Source organism: Meleagris gallopavo, chromosome 1, assembly GCF_000146605.3.
Source record: "Meleagris gallopavo isolate NT-WF06-2002-E0010 breed Aviagen turkey brand Nicholas breeding stock chromosome 1, Turkey_5.1, whole genome shotgun sequence".
In the NCBI taxonomy this organism is placed as follows: Eukaryota; Metazoa; Chordata; class Aves; order Galliformes; family Phasianidae; genus Meleagris; species Meleagris gallopavo.
Genome location: NC_015011.2, coordinates 127,087,837 through 127,115,587, shown reverse-complemented (window position 1 = coordinate 127,115,587; position 27,751 = coordinate 127,087,837). Strand labels below are relative to the sequence as shown.

The 27,751-nt window shown below is 38.6% G+C and overlaps 1 protein-coding gene across 1 annotated transcript; it reads right to left on the bottom strand.

Annotated features, from left to right (window-relative positions):
- Positions 1-1,762: 1,762 nt before the first annotated feature.
- Positions 1,763-15,095, bottom strand: LOC100546176 (arylsulfatase D-like). Its single transcript, XM_019622783.2, is given in 12 exon segments — positions 1,763-2,439; positions 3,071-3,192; positions 3,485-3,647; positions 4,214-4,321; positions 4,324-4,347; positions 4,909-5,045; positions 5,913-6,336; positions 9,823-9,945; positions 11,208-11,329; positions 12,196-12,345; positions 12,570-12,619; positions 14,724-15,095. Coding segments are annotated over 11 exon segments (1,770 nt in total). The 5' UTR covers positions 12,596-12,619; positions 14,724-15,095; the 3' UTR covers positions 1,763-2,068.
- Between the last annotated feature and the right edge of the window lie 12,656 nt (positions 15,096-27,751).

Below are 27,751 nucleotides of genomic sequence, written 5' to 3'. Positions count from 1 at the left end.
GCCATGAAGTAATAACAACTTAGAAAGTTTGAATTGTATCTTGAGTTATTGGATGGTTCAGAATCTCCCCAGATAGTTTGTCCTTCACTGAAAAAATAAATGAACAGATCTTGATGAGTACTACTATTAATAACCTTTCTGAAAGCATATTTTTATAAATGATTCTGTGCTAAATGAGTTTAATGTTGCTTGTGCCACATTAGCTGGGTTTAATTAGTCATTGGCAGCAGAACAGTACAAACAAGATCTGAATATGATAAGTCCTGTGATGGTCTATGACTCAAAAAGAAAAGCATAGCAGGTGTAGCAGAAAAACCATGCCTGAAACTACTGGGAAGTACAGCATGACTTGTCATGGACTGACTGGCAACATGTACCAATATTTGCTTATAAAACTCCTAGTAAGGGAGAGTGGGAGCTGGAATGACATTGTTAGGTGGCTGTTAAGCAGCATATGAAGGAAGAGGACTGGAGGGGTGATAGTGCTACACGAGATGCCCAGAGGCTGACTTTGAGACTACAGGGAACAAAGCTCTCATTCCACTTGATACCCGTGCTTTCATGGGCAAACACCAGTGACCAATGCCAATTCTAGCTCAGATATTTTCCTGTACCCTCTAGCCCCAAACAGACACCCTACAGGGCTATTAAGTGTTCCTGTCGAAGAATAAAAAGGTTTCAGTTATATACACAGGTCTTACACTCACATATTTTTAAAGGTATTAAAAAACTGAGGGTGTAAAATCCTTGGCTTGAGAATGGAAGTGAGTCTTGGAAAAAAAAATTAAAAAATAATAAATGTCCCGTAGTAAATTCTTGTTAAGAAAATGTTGGATATTGAATACGAACTTTAAATTTAGCCAAGAAAAAACAAGTGAAATCAAATAAATTCAAATACGAAATAAAGTGCATATTCTTAACCATGGAGTAATTAAGCAAGAATCCGGTATACGTGAAATGATGGATTCACTTCATCCCTTGAAGTTTTCACAGTAGGACTGAGCGTTTTTCTCAACAAAGTGAGCAGTGAAGGAGCATCTGGGTGCTCATCTGGGGGCAAGTCTGTGAAATGCATGAGATCACAGCATGTAATACAACATTGCTTTTAAGTTGTAGGTCTTTTTATTTGCCTGTAGGTTTCTCAATGAATGAACTGAGGAAAACAAGGGAGCAAATAAAAGCAAAATAAGCTAGACATTTACCAAAGGAGAGAAATGAGTCCTAGCCATTTCTAGGGCACTGACGTAGCTTATATGATCTTTGCTCAAATGACTTTGTACTTGTGTGACCATCAATACCACTATGCACTTGCTAGTGCTGCTTAGGAAGTTGGTTGCAATACGGCTTTGGAAAAGGAAATTTTTTTCCTCTTTGTGTTCTCCATAAAAAGAAACTGACTGCAAGCAAAAGACACCTATCCTCAGAAAGCACTGGCAGATCCAGCTTATATATATCCAAACTTCATGCCTCAACTAAGTAGTCATTCCTGATGAAGAAGCCCCAGGCTAACCAGCTGCCATCATCACTGCCGTTGGAGGGACTAGCTATAAGGAAGGAAGCTACTTTTAGAGGATATAATATGAGGAAATATTCTGGAGGTAGGAGGAAAAGTAGTCTGCAAAAATATATTACAGGGATATCTAGCATTGCCATTAACTGTAAAAAAGAAAGGAAACTTAATCCCTGAATGACTTACAAATTCCAAAGAAAAAAAACCCAACCAACCAAAACTTCTAAATATACATTCATAAACAACAAAAGATAAGTTGCATAATTACTGGTAAAAGTTTAATGTTGTTACATTTCAGTGTAATTGAATTATTCATTCAATTGTCAGCACGTGCAAGTTAAAACACATTCTTCAGATCATACTGCCCTTCTCCTTCCCTGAGAGTGTCCAGTCTAAAGCCACCTTTACCAAATACTGTGCAATTCACTGGAACGATTCTCAAATAAAATCTCCATTAAAAACAAAAACAAAAAACCTGAACAAACAATCCACTAATAAACACCCCCCACAGAGAAAATATTCATGATCTAAAACCTTGGGTAACTTCAGTTATTTCCTTTATAGGTCAGCAAGTTTATCATCACCTTCTTTATCACACCAACAGAATGGGAATGTCCCACAACAGGGCTGCAGCCACGGCTTCCAGATGATGTTGTACACGGAGAGCTGCTGTGGGACTGCAGTCAGTGTCCTGTGGTGCTCTTCAATGGCTCTCCCAATCCGTCCTATTACAATGTCAAAGAGGGGCTCAGTGTCAGCTGACAGAGGCTGGGACTCAGAAGGGTCTCGTGAGAGGTCAAACAGTAGCGGAGGGTCATGATGGGTCACGCCTTCCCCAAAACATGGGCAAAATCCTCTGTCGTAACAAGCCCCAGCCCCAAGTGGACGGAAGTTTGGGGTCACATAATGAGCCTTCCAAATGACTCCACCTGTCAGGAAAGAAAAAAGGCTCAGAATGATACTGATGGTTATTATCACCAAGCATTAGAGGACTGAATGTTTTCCTAGAGTTCATTTTTGGGAGATTGGTTTGCACATTGGGTCTACATTAACTGCTTGATATGTTTTGTAATTTCATTTAAATTGAATGACACAAAATATAAACTAATACTGTAAAATGATTTCTGATTTTTCTAAATTTCTTCAAAATTTTTAGCAAATATCACTTATGCCTATTTTTGTTACTTTACGCAGAAAAGAAAAAAAGATTTGGGGTTTCCATGGCTTGTTCCTTGTTAGGGTAGAAGGACAGACAAAGGACCGAGTCAAAGACTGCTCCCTGAGACAAAGAAGGCATGGATTCTCCAGGCCTTGCATTCAAATAGATAGATGGGCAAGACCCATCCTGAACTCCAGTATTCTGCTTGGTTCTACAGAGCTCGTGTCACATACTTGGAAACCATAAGCAAATACTTTGTGTCACAAAAGTACAGGCAATGTTCTTTATCATCTTACACATGGAACTATTTGGAAAGTTTGAATTCTCCCCCCAAAATGGGTAAACAAATCTGTCCTACTGTAGACTAAATTGAGTTCTTGAGCAATAATAATTGTACTCACTGTCCTTCTGGTGCCATCGCACAGCATGTAAATGAGTGCCACAGTAATGAAACAGGAACTTGTGCTCTGAGTGCTCAACTGTTCCTTGCAGTAAAGGCATCAAATCCCGGCCATCAATTACTCTAATAAAAAAAATGGAGATCATCAGACTGGGGACAGCTGTTCAGTTCTGCATTCCCTCTGGACAGCTCTGGTGGAATTGACAGCTCTGAGCAAAGAAGATGCTTGCAGTCTATAAGCAGATGTTGAATCTCAAATGCAAAGAAGAGGTGACTGAGCTAGAGTGACTTATATGCCTAGAAAAGGAGCAGGAGTGGAAAAGAAAATGTCAGACCCTTAGAATATATTTCAGAAATAGATTTTCTATTATCTTGAGAGAAAAGGAGGAATAAGAATAAGAACACTTGTTTGTACCTGTCCTGAGGCACTACTCCTCCAGCCAAATGAACTACTGTGGGATAAATGTCCATAAGGCTGGTAGGTTCATCAATCACTTTGCCCGCAGGTAACACTCCTGGCCATCTAAATATCCCTGGAACACGGATTCCTCCTTCCCAGCCTCCCATAGCTTTTCCACCTTTCATTAGAAAAAAAAAAAAAAAAAAAAGGAAATTTTAAATGAATGCTCTGTATTAGCATAAACTCTCTAATGTTATCTTCTTGAGTCTTCCTCCTAGAGATTACACTAAGCTCCTTCTCATTAGCACCACTGATAACGTATTCACACAATCACTCCTTAAGTTACCTTCTATTCTCACTTATTTTTGTTGTTTTATAAGCATGTTGCAACGTTAGAACTCAGCGTGGATAAAATTTTTAGGTATAAAGTGATTTCCCAAAATTGTTCTCCTCTTTTGCAACCATACAAAATACTTGCTGCAGTTAAAGCAAAGTTTCAGATATTATCATATTTATGGATGTTAAGCATGCATATTAACAATTGTGATCAGCTGCCTCTTGAGGAAGTGCCAGTTTGAAAATCATGCAACTATTTGCACATACTAGAATTGTGTACATTTTTGTATGCATAATTATTAACTCCCAGTGATAAAAACCTGTTAATTCTGAAACATGCAGTCTTACCTAAGCTTTAGTGGTACCCTGAATACTGTAGTAGTTGTTGCTGGGTTGTCACCATCTTACCTCTGTATATTCCATTCCAACCACCCAGCTGCCTTTTGCCTTCTTGTCTTTCCAGCCATCCACCATGATCAGAGGCAAAGTAAACTAGTGTATTTTTTTCAAACCTTCCCTGTCAATAGCATTTAGAACTTGCCCTGCAAACACAAGAATGCATATATATTTAAGAATTAAAAAGATAGTTCACACAATATACTTTTTAGCCTCTGACTCGCAAACATTTATGTATGGTCATGGTATGGTCAATGTTTAAAAGAAAAGTTTTGCAGGACTGAGATTTACATTTGTTATTTCACTGTCTATAAAAGCAAAAAATGACAGTGTGCTGTAACTCTTTTATAATTAGCATTTTAGAAAAGGAGTGCAAGAATAACAGTTACAGACCAGGAGCCTCTACGGTAAAGAAGAGAAGTGTGCTGTAAAATTTTATAAATAAAATGTTAATCAAGGCCTCAAAAACTTAGACTGTACATTTGCAGAATGGAAAGACTCACTTGATCAAAGACTGTAGAAAACAAAAAGCTAACAGTGTAAACCAACAGTGACAGATATTAGGACTTTTTTCCTCCCCGCTGTTAATTCTGTTCCTTATTCTTCTACTGACAGCTGCATTTTTATTATAAAATGTGTTACTACCCTTCATTGTGCACAGCTAGGCATTAAGTAGCTGGAGACACTTTTATTTGCTGGTGACTTACCCACCATCCAGTCCATCTCCTCTACATTGTCTCCATATAAACCATGGCTACTCTTCCCAGTGAACTTCTCTGTTGTGAGTAGAGGGGTATGGGAGTGTAAAAAGGAAAGAAGAAGGAGGAATGGCTTGTGCTTATTTCTAAAAAACAGAAATCAACACTCCGTTACTAAGAGAAAGGGTCTCAATACTTACAGAGCTCAGTTGTAATGGAAAATGGCATTATGATTTACATACATATTCCACTACTAAACTCAGAATCATCTTATACCAGTTAGGATCTGTCTGACAAAATACTGTTTGGCTTTCTCTTTTTTTTTTTTTCCCATTGAGTCATGCATAGAAAAGTTTCATACTGAAGCTCCACTTTCTGCTATTGCAAACTATCTCAGTGCTACTGAAATGAAGAGGTTTGTCACCTGCCAATGACTCCCCACATCAGTCTGCATGATATAGCTAATTCATCGCTTTTCTTTCCCTTGCTGGCAAACACATTTCTCCTATCATCTGCCATTAAAGAGAACTGGCCCTAACGTGGAGCCCTGTTGAACTTCATTACTGATTGGCTGCCAGCCTGTTTTGACCCCATTTAATAGAACTGCCCCCCTAGACAGTTGTTTACCCATCACATTATGTTTTTGTCTAGCTGTATGTGTGACATTTTGTCCTGAAGGATACTGTGAGAAACAGTATGAAAAGCTTTGTTGAAATCCAGAAAGATTACATTAACTGGTTTCCCTTTGACAACTACACGGGTAGCTTTGTCAAAAGAAAAGAGATTAAGTTGATTAAAAAGGACTTTCCCCTCCTGAACCCATGTTGGCTGTGGCCGATGACTGCATCGTCTTTTGTTTTAGTACTATAGAATCATTATTAGTATATAATAATATTAATTATTCTATCTTCTGTTAAAAAAATTACAGAGACTTCACAGAGGAAAATGCTGTTTAAAAGTCGAAAGACATGCAAAAAAACAGAATAAAAGCTTGTAATGGAAATTCACATTACCTTTCAATAAATGAAATGGCCTCTCTCAAAATAAAAGATGTAGTCCTTTCTGTCACCATTGGCTGCTCAGTGACTTCATGGTTTCTCATCATAATGCAGTTCCAATATCTTACAAATCCATAACTTGAGAACCAGGACATAAAGAAAAGGAGACTAAACAGAGCAAGGCAGGTCACTGTTTTCCAGTGGACAGAAAACAAGCCGGTGAGTCTCCCTAGGGCAGTGGTGAGCGTAGCAAGGGCAATCATCTGAGTATAAAGCCAAACTTTCCTTCTGAAGGCTCTATCCATCTCTGGTTCTTCTGTTGTTTGGCAGTCACTTATTAGTGTAAAAGGCATCCCATAAAAATAATCAAACCCATGGTTCAAAGGGTGATGACAATGGTCATTTCGGTGTTCACAGTTAACACCTAGATGCCACTTCCCTGAAAATGCATATTATTAAAAGGTAAAGAAATAATATGTAAAAATGAGCTTTTCTTCATTAAAACATTTCTCAAAAAATGTTTTATTTTGTTTTTTTCCTTGCTTGTGGCAACTTCTTCATCCTACAGATACATACTTAAGTATGCACGGATAAAATGGGGAATAACTGATGAATGTTAACCACTATAAATTATAAATTTCCACCAGAGTTATTGGTTCTCTGTATACATATTCATGCCTTGCAGCTATGATCAAATACAAATAAGTCCGGACTATAAAAAGAACTAGATATATGGAAAAAAATCAGTTTTTCATAACTCTACAAAATGTATGGCCTTCTTGAAGATGAAATGGTATGAAATAGGAGAAGGGAGACCATTGGAAAGCACAGGGAAAAATAACACTGTTCTATTGCCTTTTACTTTCAAGATGCTATGAAGACTCGTTTCTGGAAAGTTTTAATAACTTAATGGAAGGATTTCAGCAAGACTCAGCGATGCATGGTATCCAAACAACATACATCTCAACAGTGGTTTTGTCAGGTAAACCACAGGATCCAGGGCTTAAGCTCAAGAGGTCAGGATTTATCATGAAACTATATATGTTTAAGTCAGTTTGTTGATAATATTATCTTCATATCCTGAATGAAAATAGATTTTTTTTTTCTGTTTATTTGTATTTAATCATAAACAGTCAAAGTGTTTTTCTTTTAAAGTCTTCAAATATCAAAAGGAAGACCATGTGGCATTTTACAATACCATGTGTTCTTTTTTTATGATCAGATCAGATGTCCACTGTTATGATGAATGGCACATCAAAATTATGCTTTTCCTTCCTTTTAAGTCTATGCAATCAGACTGGTTAGGTACTTACACAGAAACACAACAAGTTGGCTCCTTTGGCTCAAACACTGAGGCTCAAGAATATCTGAATCAAGTGACAAGAATCTACTTCTTTTGTCTTGTGCAGGAGGTGCAGTTTAATTACTTTTTAAAACCTCTAATGCAATGGAGGCCTTGGATGTCAGATTTATAGATCAAAATGAACCCTTAGAATTTTACTAAAAACCTAATTTGCAATCAATTCTTATTGTGGATTAAAGAACTGTGCACTTACAGAAATACATTATCCTAGAAAGAAACTTTTTTGGATATTAGTATAAAGAAAGGGGAAAACTATATTCTAGGTGCATTAATTACTTAGAGCCAAAATCTATATTCAGTTTACCTCTTATTATATTTAGAGACAGCTGTAAAATGAAACAGGTTTGTAATAAATGTGTAGATGTATTGGTCATAAATACAGGTGCAGCTAAAGCATCCTTGGACGTTAGATGTACTTTGACACCTTAATCTCTAGTTGAGTTTGATAAAGGTTTCTGACATGCTCCAAAAAGCTCAAAACTACAGAAGTGAAATTGTCTAATAAGGATAAACTATTCCTTGACGGTTATGTTATATAACATTGGCTTTATGACTTACAAGGACTCTGCAGAGCATTTCCTGACATCAAATCACAGTTTATCAGTAAGATTTGACTTTGCAATTAAACTTGTTGTGCTCAGAACAAACCAATGACAAACCATTCAGCAGCAGCAATTAAGTGGCCATTCAATTGTAAGGATACAGACAGATGTTATTTAAGATTTCTTGTTTTGTGACTTGAATGTTATTTATTCTTATGGTTTCTTTTAGTAGTTTTTTATTTTTCTTTTATGTCACTCTACCACCTAAAAAGTTCATATAATCAGATTCTGTGAATCTAGATAAACTACATGACTAAAAGACACTCTCAGGGAGGTGAATCAACAGGAGGGAAATCAACTCTTTGAAAGGGTAGATACAGCAGGACAAGGGGAAATGATTTGAAGTTGAGGGAGGGAAGATTTAGGTTGGATGTCAGGGGGAAGTTCTTTACAGAGAGAGTGGTGGTGAGGTACTGGAACAGGCTGCTCAGAGAGATTGTGGATGCCCCATCCCTAAAGGTGTTCAAGGCCAGATTGGATGGGGCCCTGGGCAGCCTGGTCTAGTATTAAATGGGGAGGCTGGTGGCCCTGCATGTGGCAGGGGGGTTGGAGATTCATGATCCTTGAGGTCCCTTCCAACCCTGGCCATTCTGTGATAGCTGAAATGCCAGGGAAAATGGTGACCGATTTTGTTAGATATCTCTCAGGTGGGATGTAGCAATCTCCCCTCAGAGCAATTCTTTTTCAAAGTGGGGACAAATCTGATTATTTCATTAGTGATTAAATGCTGATGCCAAACTGAAGAATTTGGCTAATCGGCACAGGCTATTTTATGATATTGCTACAAATGCAACAGAAAGATTTGTTAATATAGAACTTAAAATGCTTAGAAGGCTTCACTTTGTCTGCTGTTGTTCTTTACGTCTCCAATTTATTCTTCTGGATGAATATAAATCCACTGTTGCAGACATTTTTTTGCAGAACATTCAGTTTACTTGTGCAACTGTTGTTTTTTTTGTGTCAGTCATAGATTTTGGCTATGGGCATTTAGAGGCTTGGATGAAGTAGGGCAAATCACTGAATATTCATCTCAGGAACTTATGTGTTTCCTCAGTTCTGCAGTGCCATGTGACATATCTAAGATAAATAATCATTTGAAACTGCATCATGAAGAAAAGTTACAACTATATTAAAAAAGCCTGTAAAATATAAAGCAAAATGGAATTTCTATTAATGTTGAAGGATGTAATGTTTTGCGGGTTTTGCTTAAATATTGGTGAACTACAGTGGCACGATATGTACTTAACAAGAAATAATTGCTTTGTTTCTGTTTTTGAAAGACCAAATCCCATGACATTTTGAACTGATTCCACTGTTTTAAGCAGCAGCTGTTCCCTTCTGTGCAAGTTGCAAGTCTTCTCTTTTCAACACAAACCATAAACATGCAACTCATTTACATGAAACTCATGCGTTTGCTTTCTTGTTAAATGGCACTGGAATAACTGGTAGAATGACATTCAATTAATATATTTAACAACATATTTTCCAATATATTTTTTTAATGACCTAATGTCAACGTGCTTGAAAGCAGGCCAACAGTAAAGGTCATTTTTTTTTTGTCAGACATTTCTTCTTTCATGAGATTCTTTTTGGTCAGAACATGATATGCTTGGATCAGGAAATACAAGTATTACTGCTGAGGTATGGGCATTTGCTAAAGAAACTTATTGGTTTGAGTGAGATTTATGGGTGAAACACAGTGTAAGCCATTAGATATTAGGAGGAAATTTCTTTCTCATAGAGTGATGAGGCACTGGCATAAGTTGCCCAGTCAAGCTGTGGTGCCCCATCCCTGGAAGCGCTCAAGGCCAGGTTGGATGGGGCCCTGGGCAGCCTGAGCTGGTGGAGGGCAGGCCTGACCATGGCAGGGATTGTGGCTGGGTGGCCTTTGAGGTCCCTTCCCACCTAAGCCATTCTATGATTCTATGATTGATCCTATGATTCAGAAACATTTCCATACCGATTAGTCCTGTGCTGTAGCCTTGTTGCTGCAGTATTTTTGCAAAAGTGGTCTCATTTGGAGGGAGCCCTCCTGAGCCTCCATTCCAAAAAATAACACGGTAATTGTTTATAGCATCCATTCCTACAAAATATAAAAAAAACTCAAGAAGTAAAGCTGGTAGTTTTATGAAATGGACTTCCTTGTTTCCTGGTTTCATTGATATTACGGGTTAAATGTTTATCCTAATGCTGTTAGCTTGGGTACATGAATCTAGGACAGTGGATAAGGACAAGAAAGAGTTAAACCTCTCCACTGCATAATAGCTATCCTTCTCTGCAGCTCACACTGCGCCATTTTAATCTGCACTGGCACAGTTGCATAGATGCATTTACGTGTTGCAGTAACATCCAGGCTGCAAGCAGTGCACTGGCCTGGTGTGGTGGTGAGGACAGATTTTGGCCTTCCATCACCCTCAAACTCCACCTTGCATAAGGCTGCCTTGGAACTCCCAAGCTCTGCAGAGTGGCAGAGCCAGTATATGGCTGCTGAAACCCACAGAGAAGCTACATGGCACCATGGTCTTCTCCACATCTACAGGTTTACACCCTGGTCAACTTTATATACTGACATAACTCTGTCAAATGATGTAATGTAAAGTATGAAATGCCATGGAAGCACTGGATGTCCTGGCCTTGCTGTTACAGTGGGAGACAGGGTCTATACAGGTGCATGTGCATTTTCCAGTCTGAGTGCAAGTTATCAGTACAAAAATAGGATTACATATTGGCTTCAAAATGCCTTAGGAATGAAGGCACTGAGGATCATTTGCAATAAGACCAGTAATACAGTCACTGCTAGAAACATACAGAGCCACTTGTTTATCATACTTCTTCAGTTCAAGAAAGCATTTTGACAGGATAGTAGTTTTAATTCAAAAAGAGAACTGAGAAAAATAATAAAGCTGTCAAACAGTAATTATGTAGGACAGATGCATTCTGATCCACAGATAATAAATCTATTCTGCAAACAACTTGCTCTGCACCCAGACTGGAGGGAACAGACAGAAATCTACAGAGATTTACTCTGTAGATCTTTGTAATGACTTATCTGAAGGTAAAAAGCAGTACCAACTCCATTCTGGCTGCAGTAGAGCACTAAAAGGCAGAGTTACTAGGTGATGGGGAGCAACCTACTCTGCAGAGCTGGCTTTCTCCCCTGCCCCCAGACTGGTTCACCGTACCCCATAAATACAGATGCAACATCAAAGGTATTAGACCTAGCTGGTGAGACTTCATGTGCTTTCATGTCCACAGCACTCTCATTTCTTTTGTGCCGACTGTATAGCACTGTTCCATTCAGCAATAAAGTAATGTTTAAAGGCCACTTGGCTGTGCAAAGCAAACCTGATCGAATGGGATATCTGCCAGTGAGAAACGCTGCTCTGCTGGGGGTGCAAAGTGGAGCTGCAGTGATGTGTTGGGTCAGCTTCACTCCTTCCATTGCCAGGCGATCAATGTTTGGAGTCCTAAAAGCAAACCAGCATTGTCAGATATCAATCACAGAGCCTTCAAAGGAATGGGAATGAGGAATAATACACTTACCTCTGTTTTGGGAATCTTTTTGTATTTGAATTATTTTATTCAAGATTAGATATTTTCTTTTTTCTTTTTTTTTTTCCTTCATTAAAAAGAAAAAAAAGCTATCTGGATAAATTTCAAGGCAATTATTCCTTCTATTCCTTCTTATTTCCTAGATGCTACTGAGGGTGTTCGTGAAAGGCTCCCCACCGCTACTGAAAAAAAGAACTCAAGCCTTGAGGATGATCTTATGCTGGAGGCCAACCCATGCAGAGATGCCTGCCAGAAACTTGCTACTTGGTTGTCAGGATGAGATTCTGAGAACTTTTCTGGCTTAGGGGGGGTGAACACACAGAGTTTGGTGACAAGGTGGTAGGAGGCCAAAAGGCATTAATGTGGCATGATTTCCAAAGAAAAGGCAAATTCTGTCCTCAAATCTTTTAACAGAAGTATTTCCTATTAACATAATTCACATCAGTGATTTGCTTGATGTAAGTCTTAGAAAGAATGGCAAAGCACTTGAAAGAGGAGACAGTATTTCTATCTTCAGGTACATGCAAGTGCTTAGCATTTCTCCGTTTACATGTTCCCAGATAAGAACAGCTCTGCATAGCAGAGCAGGCTCTGGGAATGCCCTCTAGCGTGTAAGATACTCCAGGTGGTGTTATTTACATTTACATAGTGACTCCCATAGGAAATCTCCCCAGTTCTCCAGTAAATGAATTTGAAGACAGCTGTAATGGCTGGTGATGGGCAGAAGACTGAAGGCTTGCATCAAGTATCAACTCTATTCATTAATATGCTGTTTCCTTACCTGATAGTATCATTCCCGTAGCAACCTACATCCCCTATACCAAGATCATCAGCCAACAACAGGACAAAGTTTGGCTGAGTGATAATGGAAGGCTGTGTCATTAGTGGCTGCAGAAGTAGACTGAAAATCAGGGCTTTGAGCAGGCATGTCCTGAAACACAGGAGAAGGAAGAAAGCCAATGATCTGAACATTCATCCCTCTAATATTACAGTGGTAAAAGCAAGAACCAACCAATCAAACAAACAGAAAATCAGACTCCGAGTATGCTTTACAGAAAGCCCATTCTTTTACAATACGATGTTCTGTCATTATTAAAGTTAGATGGCTTCAGATTTAATAATAATATTAAAATAATTCATGAACTTTTTTCGTACCAACGTGATATTTGTTGCCAAATCATTTCTGCATTTGGAGCATTCAGATCCTGTAAAACCAAGAGAAAGAGCCTGGTTAAGTCTGCATCTTTCTAGTTGTCACTGCCATAAAAATAGATAAAAAACTTAATCAAAGCCCATCAGCATCCATTTACTTGCTTTAGTTTGACTTTGATCAGCTTGTAAATGAAGAAGAGTAAAAGCATTAATGTTATTTTCATTGACAGGATGTCTTCATTTCTTAGAGGAATTTTGCTCTTTTGTGAAGATGTTTCACTTAAAATAGCAAAATAATTCTCCTCTGCTACACAGCTCAGCTTTTTAAAATAGTATTTAGTCAAAAGGAAGTTAAAATCTTTTTAAAATCCCATCCTTTCTATCATTTATTTTTTCTGTAATCACTGAGATAGTAACAACCTGCTACTTCTTCACATAACATGCCAAGTTTCCTTTCATGCTGATGAGATAAATCTTCAGCCATATAATCTCTAGTCAAACTCTTTCAATGAAGAACAGAAGACACTACATTTACGCCCTCTTGTTGTTTGACTTTAAACTCCGAGCTGAGCTTTTTTCACCTTTGTATGTGTCAGATTCTGTGCTATTTCTCCCCTCTGTCTACAGCTTTCTGCAAAGGTTCCTATGGGGATTTTTCTTTGACTGCCTGAATAGGACAAACTGTTAGAAAGTTTTATAGTTAAAACCAAATGGCCCTGTATCCCAGGCTATTCAATAGAATCCTTTCAATTTTACCTCATGTCTTGTGGAACCATCCCATGTCCCACTTTCCAAAATTGTGCTGGTTTAACATTTTGTTTCCCAGAAATTATAATATTTAGCATTTTAGTTAATAACCATGGTTAATACATTTTATTCCTCAATGTTATAAGCCTCAATGGGAAAATTTACTCCTCTATACTTAGAAAATTGTTATTCGGCCATTTACAATACCTCAATACTGATGCAATATTGCTATCTACAGACACTCAGACTTCTGCATCTGGGCTTTTGTCTTTGCTGCCTCCTAAGCCTATACAAGAAAGATATTGGGGTACACTGCAGTTTTACATATGCACACTATATGCCTCCAGAAGTCAAAATTAATGGGAAGTGGAAATACTCAAATTTTGGTGTAATTTCTTATCTCAACCTGCCTGTGCTTCATAGTTGGATTATCTTGCTTCAAAGCACAGGGTGGAACTCCAGGCTGGACTTCCTCGGAAGCTGGCTGTGAATAGCAGGTAATGTGCAGAAAACAGCTTGCTGCATTGCTTGACAGTTACCCCTGCCTGGCCACTGCCTCACTGATGGCAGTGGGAATGCTGCCAGAGAAACCTTAGTAGCTCCTGGGGAGCACGAGGGCTTGTCAGAGAAGTTCTCCTTGTTCATCATCTTTTTGAGAAGTCAGCAGGCGCCCTGTTGTGGGCAGCCAGTTTCTCTCTGGCCTGGCTGTGAGTGCTTTGGAGAACTAACACCTTGAGGGGCCTCCATGGCCAAGCTGCCACAAGCAGCTGCTCTGCACCTGAACTGAACCCAGCTGGAAGCAAAGTTCTACTCCTGTCTCATTAGTTAACACCTCCAGAAGTAGTACCCCTTTCTTCATCCATTTTAATAATCTTGAGGTGAAATAACTTGCAAGTCTTCTATAGTTTACTGTTTTCCCTTACTGACTAAACTTTTAAAATCACTTCTCTATCAAAATTCTCACAAGATAAACATTTGTATTTTCAGCTACACCTAGATTCACATTTCCCAACAACAGCAGCCACTTGTGACATCAGCTTGGCAGTGCTCACTGAAAGCTCTCACAGGTTATATTCCATTCAGTTTGGTCCTTCTCAGTCTGTGAAAATGTCTTCTAAAATATCCTAATTTGTAAAAGACTTCATTTAGGTAAAAAACAAACAAACAAACAAAAAAAACCACACAAAACCAAAAAACAACAAAACAGGCACATTCAGCACAAATATTCTGTAGCTAACTGCTCTCACTTTGAACACAGACATGAATGAGAACAATGCTGTTGTTAACGGAAATGCCTTCTGAACACTTCCTTGAGATATTTTTATCTACAGCAGCAAGAAACTTTTCCAAATGTCCATTAAAATGTTCCTGTGCATTTCCAGAGACAGCAAGGAAATATGAATATGGTACCTGGCAGTATCAGGTTAGGCTCAATGCAGGCAGCTGAGGCACCGGAGTGTGATCTTTCAGCCGACTTAAAACCATTCAAAATTTTTCAGCATGATCACTGCTACAGTGGTGCAGTGTCCCGCATCTGTTCTGAAAGCAGTCCTTAAATCTGCCCTGGCTGCTCATGCGCACTTCCCCCCAAGGAAAGCCGTGCTCTACCGCAGCTGGATGGGCTGACTTGTGCTGGGGTCCCTCAAGCTGTGTGTCCTGCTGCCATCTGCACAATGGCAACATTCATGCAGGCACGAGGGTCGGGCTGGCATGCTGGAGGTGCAGCTGAGTGGCTGCCTGCCCAGCCACTGGTTGCTCACCGGAAGCATACGATCTCCTTCAGGTCTGACATGCTCCAATAAAGATGCAGTAACAGCTCCTAATAAACCTCTCCTCACTTCCACTCAGAAAAACAAAAAACAAAACAAAACAAAACAAACAAAAAAACAAAACAAAAACACAAAAACATAAAACAAAACAAAAAAACAACAACAGAAAAGTGATGTACTTACAAAGCAGTATTTCTTTGCCTGTGGAAATTGAGCACATATCTTCACTTTATAGCGGCCCTGAGTGCCTGCAGCAATGACAGTGTCACCTCTGCACTTGCAGTAGGATGCAGACTTAGGGGGTGGTGAGGAGGTGGAAGGAAGAGACTTGAATTTGCTTATGCAGAAGATGAGTCATTTGGCTGGACATGTGAGTGCTGCCTGGTTTATTGCTCAAAGCAATGGTTTAGCTACATGCAAGCTAGTGTGTTCTTTCTTGATTTTCTTGTTTGAACCCTGTCAGACCAAGTGTTTTGGAAAAGATACTATCAAACAGCAATCTTGCAGTGCCGACAGAGAATTTCCTGTGCTTTCATATGTTAAAAGAGAAGGGACATTGTTAGGTTAGGATTTGGAGGTCCACCAATGGCAGTGCTTAGGTTGGTTTATTCATGGAGCACCTCCATGGCTGGTGTCAGCAATGTCAGCAGTGTATATTACCCCTCTCCCATTTTCTCCTCAACCCAAATTTCTGTGCTGGGATGGCACACACAAAGGAGACGTGATGTGCTTGGTATCTCTTCTCTTCCGTTCTCAGTGTCTGCTCCTTATTCTCAACCTCCTCTATAGTCACTCAATCTGTACATCTCTATTTCCTATTCACCTTCATGTTAGTATTTCAGGATTCATTAACATGAGAAGGATTCCTTGTTGTGCAGCCCTCTGCTGCTGCACGTTGTCTAAAAAAATGCATGTTCGGAGGTACTGCGTCTTTCTGTTCAGGATGCCATCAGTCCCAGTGCTGACTGGAGCAGGCTCTCATGCTTCTTATTATTTTATTGCTTCTTTTATTGCTTCTTATGTTTTTTTTCCATGACTTCTTACAAATTGTATAGTATTTGTAATGGAGAACCACACTGTATAACTGCTATGTTATTTACTAAATTTATAGTGTAGCAGAAAATTGAGTTCATGTCTGCAGTGACATGGCAGGAATGTACCTCCTATCCCCTTGTTTTATCTAGGGCCTTCTAACCCAGAAAAAAGCTGAATCAGAGTACCACTGCAAGAAGCACTGCTTGAAATCTGCCTACTGGAAACTAACCCCTGGGCACAGCCATGGTGTGAGGAAAATATGGAAAGAAGAGCAGACTAGTGATTTAAGCACACTCCTCTTATAACAGCAACTTGTATTTATTTTGGTGTATGATCTTGGAAGAAAGATGAAAGCCCCATACAGAGGGCTTCTCCCCAAGGCCTAGGGCACTATGCTAAGCTAATGCTGTTTCCAAACACTGTGCTACCTAGCTCTGCCTATTTTCTGTGGAGAAAGTCTGTATTTATTCTGAGCTAGGAATGAATGTGGAAGTCTTGCACACTCTTGTCTTTTACCCTCATTTTCTTTAGAATAGGAGGAAGTAGCACTTACTGGCCTTTGAACTACTTAAAACATCTGAGAATCAGAAGCCCCAGACTGGTAGCAGTTTTGTACAGTATGATGATTAAGAAGCTCCCTCTAGTGACTAATATATTTTTGAAATCTTGTTGCATTTTAAAGAATACTTGATTCATTCTCTGCCTTTCTGGAAGTCACTGCTGCTCTTATTTTCTACTCAGCTAAAAAAATATATATATTTTTTATGAATTTTGTTCCCATGATTATTTCTTTTTCTGTTAGAAACAGCAGGTGTAAAAACAGCACTTAAAACAGAAACAATGCAATGGGCACGAACTGAAACATAAGAAACTCTGTCTAAATATCAGGAAGCACTTTGTCACTGTGCAGGTGAAGGAGCAGTGGCATAGGCTGCACAGAGGCTGTGGGCTGTCCTCCTTGTGCATCTCCAAAAGCTGCCTGGATGTGGCCCTGGGCACCCTGCTCTGTGGGAAGGCCCTGCTTGTGCCTTCCAGCCTCAGCCATTCTGTGGTCTGTGAACCATGACTGACTGGATTTCCCTTGCATGAATCCCACCTTCTGTAAGAAAAGTAGAAGTTGGATCTCTTCAGGTAAGGGAAATGTTCAGTCAGTGATTCTCAGTGGAAAATAAATTTTCTTGTGCTGCCTGCGCATAATTCAGACTAGTAAGGCCATTGTGCTACCCTTGGTCATGCCTACTATATTTTGTCCCAGGTTTGCACATGCTTTTCTTTCTGTTGCCTGCTTCCCACTCAGGGCTGTACAGCCTAGTGCTATCCACAGCGGTAGTCACTGGTGTCTTTAGTGCTCCAAAGATTACCTGTCTCTTCTAAACACATTACTGCTCCCACTGCTGGCTCCTCTAGACTATGCAGACTGTTTACACATCCATAATGTCTGCATGGATGCTGCTATTTAGAAACTGTCACATGTAAGTTAAATGATTAATAAGAGGCAGGTGGGCTCCCATCTTCCCTTCCACTGCAGTGAAGGTAGTCATAGCCGAATCTGTGTGAATATATATACATGCCAGAATTTACAGAGCTTATTTCAAATAAATAAAACTCATTTTTTTTCTTCCACGAGAAAGAGAGTAGAAAATTTCAGGCAGTTGAGATGGCTAGACTAAAATCTACACTGAATACACTAGAGAAACAACAGCAAAACAAGAATGTACTGATCTTTCTGCTTGGGATATAGTGATGAGATCCAATAAAGATGAGCTATAAAATACAAAAGATAGATTTTTCTTTTGAAAATTTGTGGAAGTAAAACATATATCTAATACGTTCTTAAAAACTCTGCCCTTTAAAACTGCTTAAACCTGTCAGAGGCTGGAATAAAGCATGTGCTTGAGAATCGAAGGTATTACTTTCTTGTGTTTTATGAAGTTTCCAGCACTGCAACTGTTCTTGCAGATACTGAGAGCAATACTGTTAGTGGAGAGCTAGTCGATCTATGGAGGGATGGTAAAAGTATAAAGTATTTCATTTCAGACTGTTTTCTTACGCTGAATCTAAATGCACTCACATGGGTGTAGACGATCAAGAAAACTATGAGAATTTTACAAAATTATTTTAGAAACATGTTAATTTATAAGTTAGTGAAAAAACCACAAGCAGCTATTTACACTGAAAGGGAAGAACTTGATAAATGTCACAGATTTTTAATATTTCCTAAACTTGAGTATGAAGTCTAAATGCATTTGTACTAATACACTTCTATAAAAATTTTCAAGAAGTAGAGGTGGTTTTAGTTTCCATTGTTTATTCATGAGCAATTAATAATAATAGATATTAATAATTGGGAATCATACAAAATTCTAGTAAAATAAACAGCCTACAAATTTTGAGTATTCCATATTCAAGTCAATTTTTCTGTCTGTTGTAAAGTGATCCCATGAAAAACGACATAAGTGAATCCACGACAGAGGAAATCTGTTACACAGCATCCACAGAGGTATGGAATTTGAGAATGCAAAAGGTCTTGAAGCTCCTTAAAAGCTGGGAGCAAAATCAAAGAGCATGTGTTCCATGCAGATTACACATGGCTTGCAGGGCACAGCACAACACTTGTGTATCTGAAAACAGCTCAAATAGCGAAGTCAAAAAGAGAGCCTGGAGTATGTTTTTGGTAATAACTACTGTTCTAGAGTTACAGAAATGCTGCTCCTTGTTACTGCAGTTCACAGGCCATCTTAAAACTGTGGTATTTTCCTGGCAATTGAGAAAAGCTTCTGAGTTTAGCATTTCAATAGCCATGACACGATTTGTTTTCAAGCCTACTACTTATAGTCCTTACCACTGAGAAAATAATGAAGAGATAAGAGGATAATACTGACCTGTACATACAAATAGTTTCTGTTAAATCAAAGTCCTTTGAAACTGTATTACAAAGCATGAGGAGGAGGACTTGTCATTCAGAATTGAGAATCTATTTCATAAAACAGGATGTCTTGGCCGATTTCAGATCACAGATTTCATGAGTTATCTGCTGGAACAACTGAACGCATGAACTAATGACCCAGCACTGCAGAAAGGGGGCACGTGCATTCATAACAGGGATGTTTGCACTCCGGGAACACAGCTTTGCTCCAGAAATCAATGGTGGGAAAATTCCTAATAAAGCCACATGGAAACAGATTTGCTGTGATGGTCTACATGGAACAAAAACATGGATTAGTAGCTGTGAAATGTTTTTATATCAATGGCATTTTTAAGCCAAGGCTGTACTACAGTCTTCTGCTAGCATTGCTTAGTTGGTCAAGGCTGTGACCAACCAGTTCACTGTAGGAAATCAATGGCTAAAAGGAACCAAAATGCCAGAAATCAGGACATTTTTGGTACAAAATGTGTATTCAGCAGGAGTGACTAGCCAATGCCATGCCATCCAAATGCTCCTATAATGAATGTGGTCTCACTTTTTTTCACTCATGAGTGTGCTGTATTTTCTTCTAACATCTCCTTCTGTAGACTTTTGCAGGGAGGTAAGTAGACAAGCATACTGAAATATCCTTGAAGTTGTTGATTGCACCTTAAGTGCTGAGATCTGGAATTCAAATGCTGTAGCATCAGTAGCCTTATAAAAATGCTGAGAACTCTCTGTTTTGTTTTTTTTTTTTTTTAATTTAAATTGCCATTCATGTGCTGTCGCCAATTACCTATCCATTTATGAAGTTATAGATTGAATTCTTTTTCCCCCATGTGTACACTATATTTTAATATGTCTGATTTTTCTGCCCATTCCCTCCCTCTTGGCTTTTTGTGGTTTGTAATTAAACACTATGGGTCCCTCTTTTAAGAGTTAGTGAACAAAATTCTACATAGGTAGCTTGGGGAAGGTCACCACTAACAAGATATACCCACAGAGAGAAAGTTTATCTTTTTCACTTTTTATTTATATCTATGGGGGCACTAGGAAGAGTCTTAGAACTTGACAACTGTCATTTATTTTGTTGTTAGAAAAGTTTAAGTAGTGACTTCACAGCTGATATTATATTAAGCAGATTTTAATACAAAGAACTGAAATTCCCTTCTTTCATTTTTAAACTGAACAAGACTAATATTTGCCAAAATAGCAAAGTAATTCTTCAGGAAACAAAACTGAAACAGCTTCAATTGCTATATATTTATTAACCTTTGCAGGCATTTAAAAGATTCCTTATTTTTAGTTTTTTTCCTGGAATTTACCGGCTTGGATTTACCAATGACGCAGATCAGATTTCCCAGAAACTGCAGGCTTCCTTCCTTCCTATATTGCATTACAGACACTGGCCAGTTCCAATATATTAAACAAACCAAGAATTTCCCCTATAGTTTTATAGCTTAACTGGTCTTCAACCGTAAGTGTTCAGCAATACCAAGTACTTTATTTCTGCTCTGCTGCCAAAGTCAACCTTTGTCTCTAGGGCCTTCTCCACCCTTTGATCACCACCAATATAGGCTTTATCTATGCCCAGATTTATCAAAGACCCACAGAGTCTCCAGACCTCAGATTTCTTTCCCTTGCAAACCCTTCCTTCTCCAGCTCAAATGCACATAGCACATCCTGACTTAAGCCTCCTTGTTCCAATCTTTACCAATGCTCAGCACTCCACTGCAAAAGGCCTGGAGATTAAAGTGCTCCCTGTGCAAATCCTTGTCAATTCTCCAGCTCTGGAGAACCTTTGATGCTTTGGAGAGCCTGGTCTGTCTGTTTGGCAGCTGCTTCGTGTCTGCTAACGTACCTGAGGTCTGACCCTGCTGTGTCTCGTGACAGGAGCTAGTGCCTCTGCCAGCACCAGGGTTGTGCTATGTCTCTGCTCTCTCTCTGCCTTCATCTGCCCTGTTCTTATCTGGCTATGAAGGAAAAGAGCTGTGCTTCAGGTATGAAGCTCAAATTCTTTCAGGCAAACATAAGAATAGGGATTAATGAAATACTGGAAATGTCCTTCTGACTTCAGAAGACTCAGCTCTGATGTCTACTGTTCCCCTGCTCATTTCTGAAGACTGTCCAGAAGGCTGCCTTTGTTGTTTAGAGCAGAGATAGGACTTTTAATAGCACAAATACTCACATCTGTGCTTTACAGACTCTTCACTCTAAGTCATTTATATTTCTTATGCACTTATGAGACTGGACTACTTTTCTCATGTATTTCAATATGATATATACGTGTATGTGTAGTATTTATATGTATATATGCACACAATTAAACTAAAATCAGAATATTAGCAATGAACACAGATTCAAATGTAGCAATTACAATACTTTTTATGCTGTAGAGATAGCTGGTTTGTGAGTATGTATGGAAAATGTGTCAGAAGAAAAGTTAATTACCATAGCTAAACAAATCCTTGTGATGAAAAGAAGATTATATGAACAGAATTTGATGTTACTTTTATGCACAAGTTTCAGGCATTCTTTGCTTTACTAACTGTTATCTATAGTTCACTGACAGTTTCCATACCTTCAAATTGATAAGGATGTTATTATTCATCATGTAGGCTCTGGTATTAGCCATTGATTAAACTTTGCTGTACTTACTGCAACATATTATAAAATGAAAGGCAGAAATTATCCAAAAGCCTATCAACAAGAAGAAGGTAAAATAAGAGAAAACTGGTTAAAAAAAAATTCTATTTGTGGGCCCCTATAAATTTCAAGTATGTAGCTTGCTCCTAAAGTTATGCCTCCTATTTATTTCTTCAGAAACTAGAACAATAGAGAACAATAACATTATTTGATAGAGCAAATTATCAGCTATGAAATGCTCTTTTTCAAAATAGTCACCCACACTAGCTATGCATTTTTGCCTGCAATGAACCAGAGCTGCATGCTGCACTCATTAAAAACTTCACCAGTGGAGATGACCCACTGTTGTTACCACTTCTAAAACGCATCACCCATCACCTCACTGTGCTCACATCCACTGTTTGGTCTCCAGAAATGCTCAGCAAGTGTTAATGAATGTCAGTGAGTGCCATCTTTCCTGCATGGAGGAATTCAGTGACACACCTTTGCTTCATCCACACTTCCTCGTCAGCCACCATTCTGTCAGACTGCCCCTCTGCTGCCATCGATTGCATGGCAATAAAATGCGATGGAATATTGGTGGGAAGGCTCAACCTCTACTGCTGTACCACTAACATCTGCCCCTGACATCATGGAACAACATAATAACACAGGAGGCATTATCTTTGGAGTAGCCATCATATTTTAATGCATTTCTGTGTACAGCATGCACATGACAGTTATTTCAGTTTTCCCAGCTTGTTGAGTTAATTTAGCCAGAAAGTCAAGTAGAAATTTAAATTATGTAAAACATATAATAACTCCAACTAGAATATACATTGTAACCTTCATTTTGATGACTGGACAGAAGCCTTGCACATACTCTCCAGAAAAAAAACAAGCTTTTTAATATCAGAAGTTGAGTTTACCTTTTTCCATTCATAGGACTGAACTATAACATACGCTTGGATTATCTGTTAAAAGTCACACTCCTTGAATAAATCTTTTGCTGCCTTTGTTAACAACATGTTGCACATGCATTGCACTTTCAACCTGAGGTTCATAGTTAAAATACTCTAGGAAATAAGTAACAAGCAGTTGTATGAGTCACATTTCTACATTTTCTAATAATTTTTTACTAATATGCACTGCAGCACTGACTCTTTAGAAGCTGGCTTTTGTTAACATAGACACCTTAGTGTCCTGTAACACTGTAGTGCCTTAAATGCTTTGGTATCCTATTATAATGTAAAAAATGATTTTAACTCTTATTAAAATCCTCAAACAATTGAAAATCTAGGTAATGTTTTTAAAACGTGACTGATTTTTTTTAATTATTATTTTTTTTCCCCAGAGGTGGATTTTTCACCACTAGAGGGTAGAAAAACACAGCATTGGACAGCTAGTAAAAAAGTCCTCATCTATAAAATTGCTCTTCCGTCTTTTTCTCCAACAGGATTGTTCAGATGGAGTAAAGTTAACAGAATACAGATCTCAGACAAAAGGTGAATGGAATCCATGTAACGACCTCGATTTGGCTGCAAATCAACTCTTTTTCGCCAGGGTATCTGAACATCAGGGCTCATGTCAAGCTGAATGTTATGTTTGCAGCATTGTGCCTGAGTGCATTCTAAAGTTGGAAAGCTAAAGTCTAGCTATATGTTAGAAAACCCAAACTACTTATTAAAATACAAAGTATTTAGGTATTCTAATAAGCCCATTTTCGTAACTCTAGTCAGATTTTTGATGAGCTCTTGTCCTTTGCTTTGCAGTTCAAAACTTTGGGATTAGGATATTCATTTTTAAAATGTGTTTTGAAATCCTTTAAGAATTGCTGCATGGAAGAATGCAGCATCTGGGAACAGGCAGATGTTTAAAATACAATTAGGCTGTTCCTAACCATCTGGTGATAAAATCAAAATATAGTTTGTAGAGGAGTACATCACTGCAACTTCTCAAGATTAAACTGGCTGGAGATTTATGCACTCTAATTAAAGCATCTGTAAGTTACAAAATAGTCAGTTACATTCCAGGACAATGGTGTTTTAATGTACACAGCAGACAGAAAACACACTGAAGGACAGCTACGTATATCATTTTCCTCTCAGAATATTTTTATGAAATGAAATGTCTGCTATTGAAAACATTGAAAGATCAACAAATTCTGTTGCAGGCAGCTCAGCCATTATCTAATGCAATTCTTAATTCTGTCATTAAAGAGAGAGCTTAAATGGCACACGGGGCTTTAAGTGGCAACCCAGGAGTAAAAGTTTGTTTTATATGAGTGTCTTCTAATTTCAACACACAAAGGTGCCTGTTCATTCATCAAACTGAAGCACATTAGTTCTGATATGCTAGTTATATTCTATTTAGAGTAATTATACATTTTGCATAATTAAAACCCTCACCTTACTTTCTGTGAAATTAATTCATTTTCCTAATGGAGTTTGGAATGTGATACTACTACTACTGCTACTACTTCAAGTTTCTGAAGGCTATGTTTTACACTTCCCAATGACACTTGTAGTGGATTGCTGCTAGAATACTTATCATTATCAATGGAGCTTTGCAGCACCGTGCTCTTCAATAGAATTTGGAGTAGGATTCCCTGGTAGTGCACTGCAGGGGTTTTAAGGACTCCTAGTGAGCTCAACCTATCACAGATATGAGAGCCTATTGTTGAAATGTAGAATGGTTACTATTGATGAACCTTCTGAGATAATTTTATTAGATCTCAATGAGATACAATAACTGGAGAGATTTTACAGTTCTTTTTTCTCTCATTTTTTTTTTTTTCAGTCTGTGGAATAAAAAACTTCAAAACCCAGCATTTTTTTTCCTCCAACAATTCATTCATTGTCACCTGACTCCTAGGGTAAGAAATATTAGGAGGCAGTGTTTTAGAAGCATGCATGTAATTAAAAGTGAGAAAAAAGACCCTCCAAAATCATATGTAAAAAAGAATAAAATCAGAAGTTGAATACATCTTTTTGTGAAGCTGGATTCTTATATTTTCAGAACAGAATTTACTTCCTTACAGTATGCTAAAAGCATTAGATGAAAAAAAACCCTCTCCATTTTATTTAAAAAACATCTGCTGTAAAGAATTCTTCCTTGAAGCAGCCACCTTTCATTGCCTCCTGCCATACCCATCAACAGCTTTGCTTCAGCTCAGGCTGAGGCAAAGAAAAACAAAGCAAGAACAGAGGCAGCCCCAGTGTGAATGAAGGGCCGGATCCCCATTGATCCCTCACCTTTTGGCACAGGGCATGAGGGAAAAGGGGGAGGGGAAGGCCAACAACCTAAATCTCTGCTCCAAACACCACCTGTAGCCCTTGCACCCATAGTCCTGGCTTTAGGTGCTCTGGAGTAGAACAGGTATGTTTAACCTACTGCAGCCATGAGGAAAGGTATATTCCCACTGCAGGGCCTCTGGACAGCCTCAATCCATGATGACTGTGTTAGTGCTACTGAACACCAAGCAAGGCAGTGTGGCACAGAGAGATAAGAGTGTTTTTAGCTTCATAGAATCATCAAATCATTAAGGTTAGGAAAGATCACTAAGACCATCTAGTCCAACCATCAGCGTATCTCAACCATGCCCACCAACAATGTCCCTTAGTGCCATATCCACACATTTCTTGAACGCCTCTACAGTCTGTGACTTCACCACCTCCTTGTTCCAATTTCTCTCCACTCTTTCAAAGAATAAATTTTTCCTAATACCCAACCTGAACCTCTCCAGCACAACTTAAGGCCATTACCCTCTTTTTCAGCCTGAGTCTGCAAGTAATCAGATGGGTCCAGGAGCAAGTGAGAAACGGTTCTTCACTGTGCTTGTCAAGGGAGTGTTTGCACTGCTGACACTGTTTGAGAGACATGCAACTCAGAAAGTCCATCTTAGCCTTTGCTTCAATTACTGTTCCATAACTAGTGACATGTTCTTGGCTCCTTACCTCTTGTGGGTTTAGGCCTCCAGAAGGTGCTTCCTCTGGTCCCCCCAGTGAACTGACCCCTGTGAACTGGTGGGTGTTGCTGGAGGGCGATGTATCTGTTTCTGAGCACAATCAGAAGCGGTGGTAGATGCTGGAAAAGAAATGGCTCTCATACTGCCTCATTGACAACCCCTTTACAAAGCAGACAGCTTAGTTATAACCCAAATTGGATGAGACAATTGTGCACAGACATCATACCTTCTGTCTGTCTTGAAGTGAATGCTGCATTTACTTCATACTTAACTGGGTGTCGAAGGAAATCTTTGGCCTATTGCCATGCTTTAAAATAAATACTGATAATACCAGGGAAATTTCAGAAATGTAGGAGAGAGGTAATGTGTTGCCAACATTTATAATGCACAGGAAGATTGACCTGAGCAAGCCTGGGCTAGCTACATTAGCATTAGCTGTCAAAGAAACCTGTTATTTTTCATTTGTGGTTACTAGACTGGGAGATGATAATTGCAGAATTGTGATCTACACAGCTATACAGCTTTGAAAGGCTTTGTATAATGTGAAATGAATTCTGATTTGCAAAGTGAATAGCCTACAATATCAGCCAAGCATATATAAAATGAGTTGAGAATAGACTAACTGGAGAATAATAGCAAAGGCAGTTGTTACTGAGGAAATGTGATCCTAAAAATTGTGTGTTTAAATATCTACCTTTGGTATAGTGGAATTGACTTTGTTGACGTGATTTGGAGAAAAAAAAATCCTGCTGAAAACCTTTATTCCTAGGATTGAAGAATCCTGATTAATGATCAAGACAAAGCTTTCCTATGCTGGAATCTGTATTACTCAATAAGCTGTGTCCTTGCAACAAGGTAGGTTTTAACACATAGGTCATTCACCCATGGGATCACAAAAGGAAAGCTCGGTCAAACAGAGAGCATACACTGAAAAGGGGCTAGTCATTATAGTGTATTTTAAACCTGATATGAATCACTAGAATGCTACTACAGTGAGAAGAGTACACGATCATGCACACAACGAAGGAGGAACAGAATGCTGCAGTGCTGTTCTTCTGCTGTCTACTTTCTTAAAAAATTTTTTAAAATAACAAAGAAGAAAAGTAATTTTAGGATCACAGAATACAATCTACAGTGGGAAGTTTAAAAATACTTGATTAAAGAATGTACTGGGAGGTGATTTCTCAAGAGTATGCAGCCTTCTCTGAGAGGGAACATAATGAATGTTGGAGTCACTTATATAATAATAATAAACAGCTTAACAAATATGAGTATCTATGTGCACAGTGTGAACATCTGAAGGCAGTAAAGAAGCCACCATTTCTGATGAAATGTTTCAACACTCCAAACTTCTGGAGAAGGCAGTTCTCTCTTAATGAGTTCAGCCAAAGCTTGGATGACTTTCTGGATGAAAAGGCTTCAACCAAATAGATTATTGGGCATAATACAGAAATAACTGGATGAAATATAAGGTCTTATGATATCTCGCAGGTCAGATTAGATGATGTAATAGTCCCAAATGATGTACAACACTATGAGTCCTGCAAAGGCTGTTACCCAACGTGGTCTAGCAGTTTAGCGTAGACAGGACAGTCTAGACTGAAGCACACACTAGGAACCTGTGTTTTAAGCACTTTTGCAGGATTTCTTTTCATTATAAAATAAAACCCACTGGTTCGGTACAGGAGAAATGCCAAACTGGCCTTAAAAAAGGAATGACCTTCCTGGACCATTTGTCCTTGGCAGTCCTATAATAATGCCAAAATAGCAAGTAAGATGTTGTCTAGTCAGGGAGTGATTGAAAGCTACTGCTGTTCTACTGAAAATTTTCATTTTGTTGTTCCAACTTACTGTACTTTTTCAGTCAAGTCAATTCTGGTTTGTTCATGAGCATATGAGAAAACAATTATGTCATATTTCTCATGCCAATACAAAATGTTCGGTATTAAAACTGTGTGTATTTTGTACTCCATTCATAAAAGCTATCCCTCCCCTATGATTGATTCTGCAGATTAATAAAAAATATTTGCAGTTTTTGTTTCAAACAGACATGGACTTATGTTGTTTCTTTCTTGTTCTTTAATATTAATATAAGACTTTAAATAACATACTGTAGAAAAATCCACAATGAATTTTT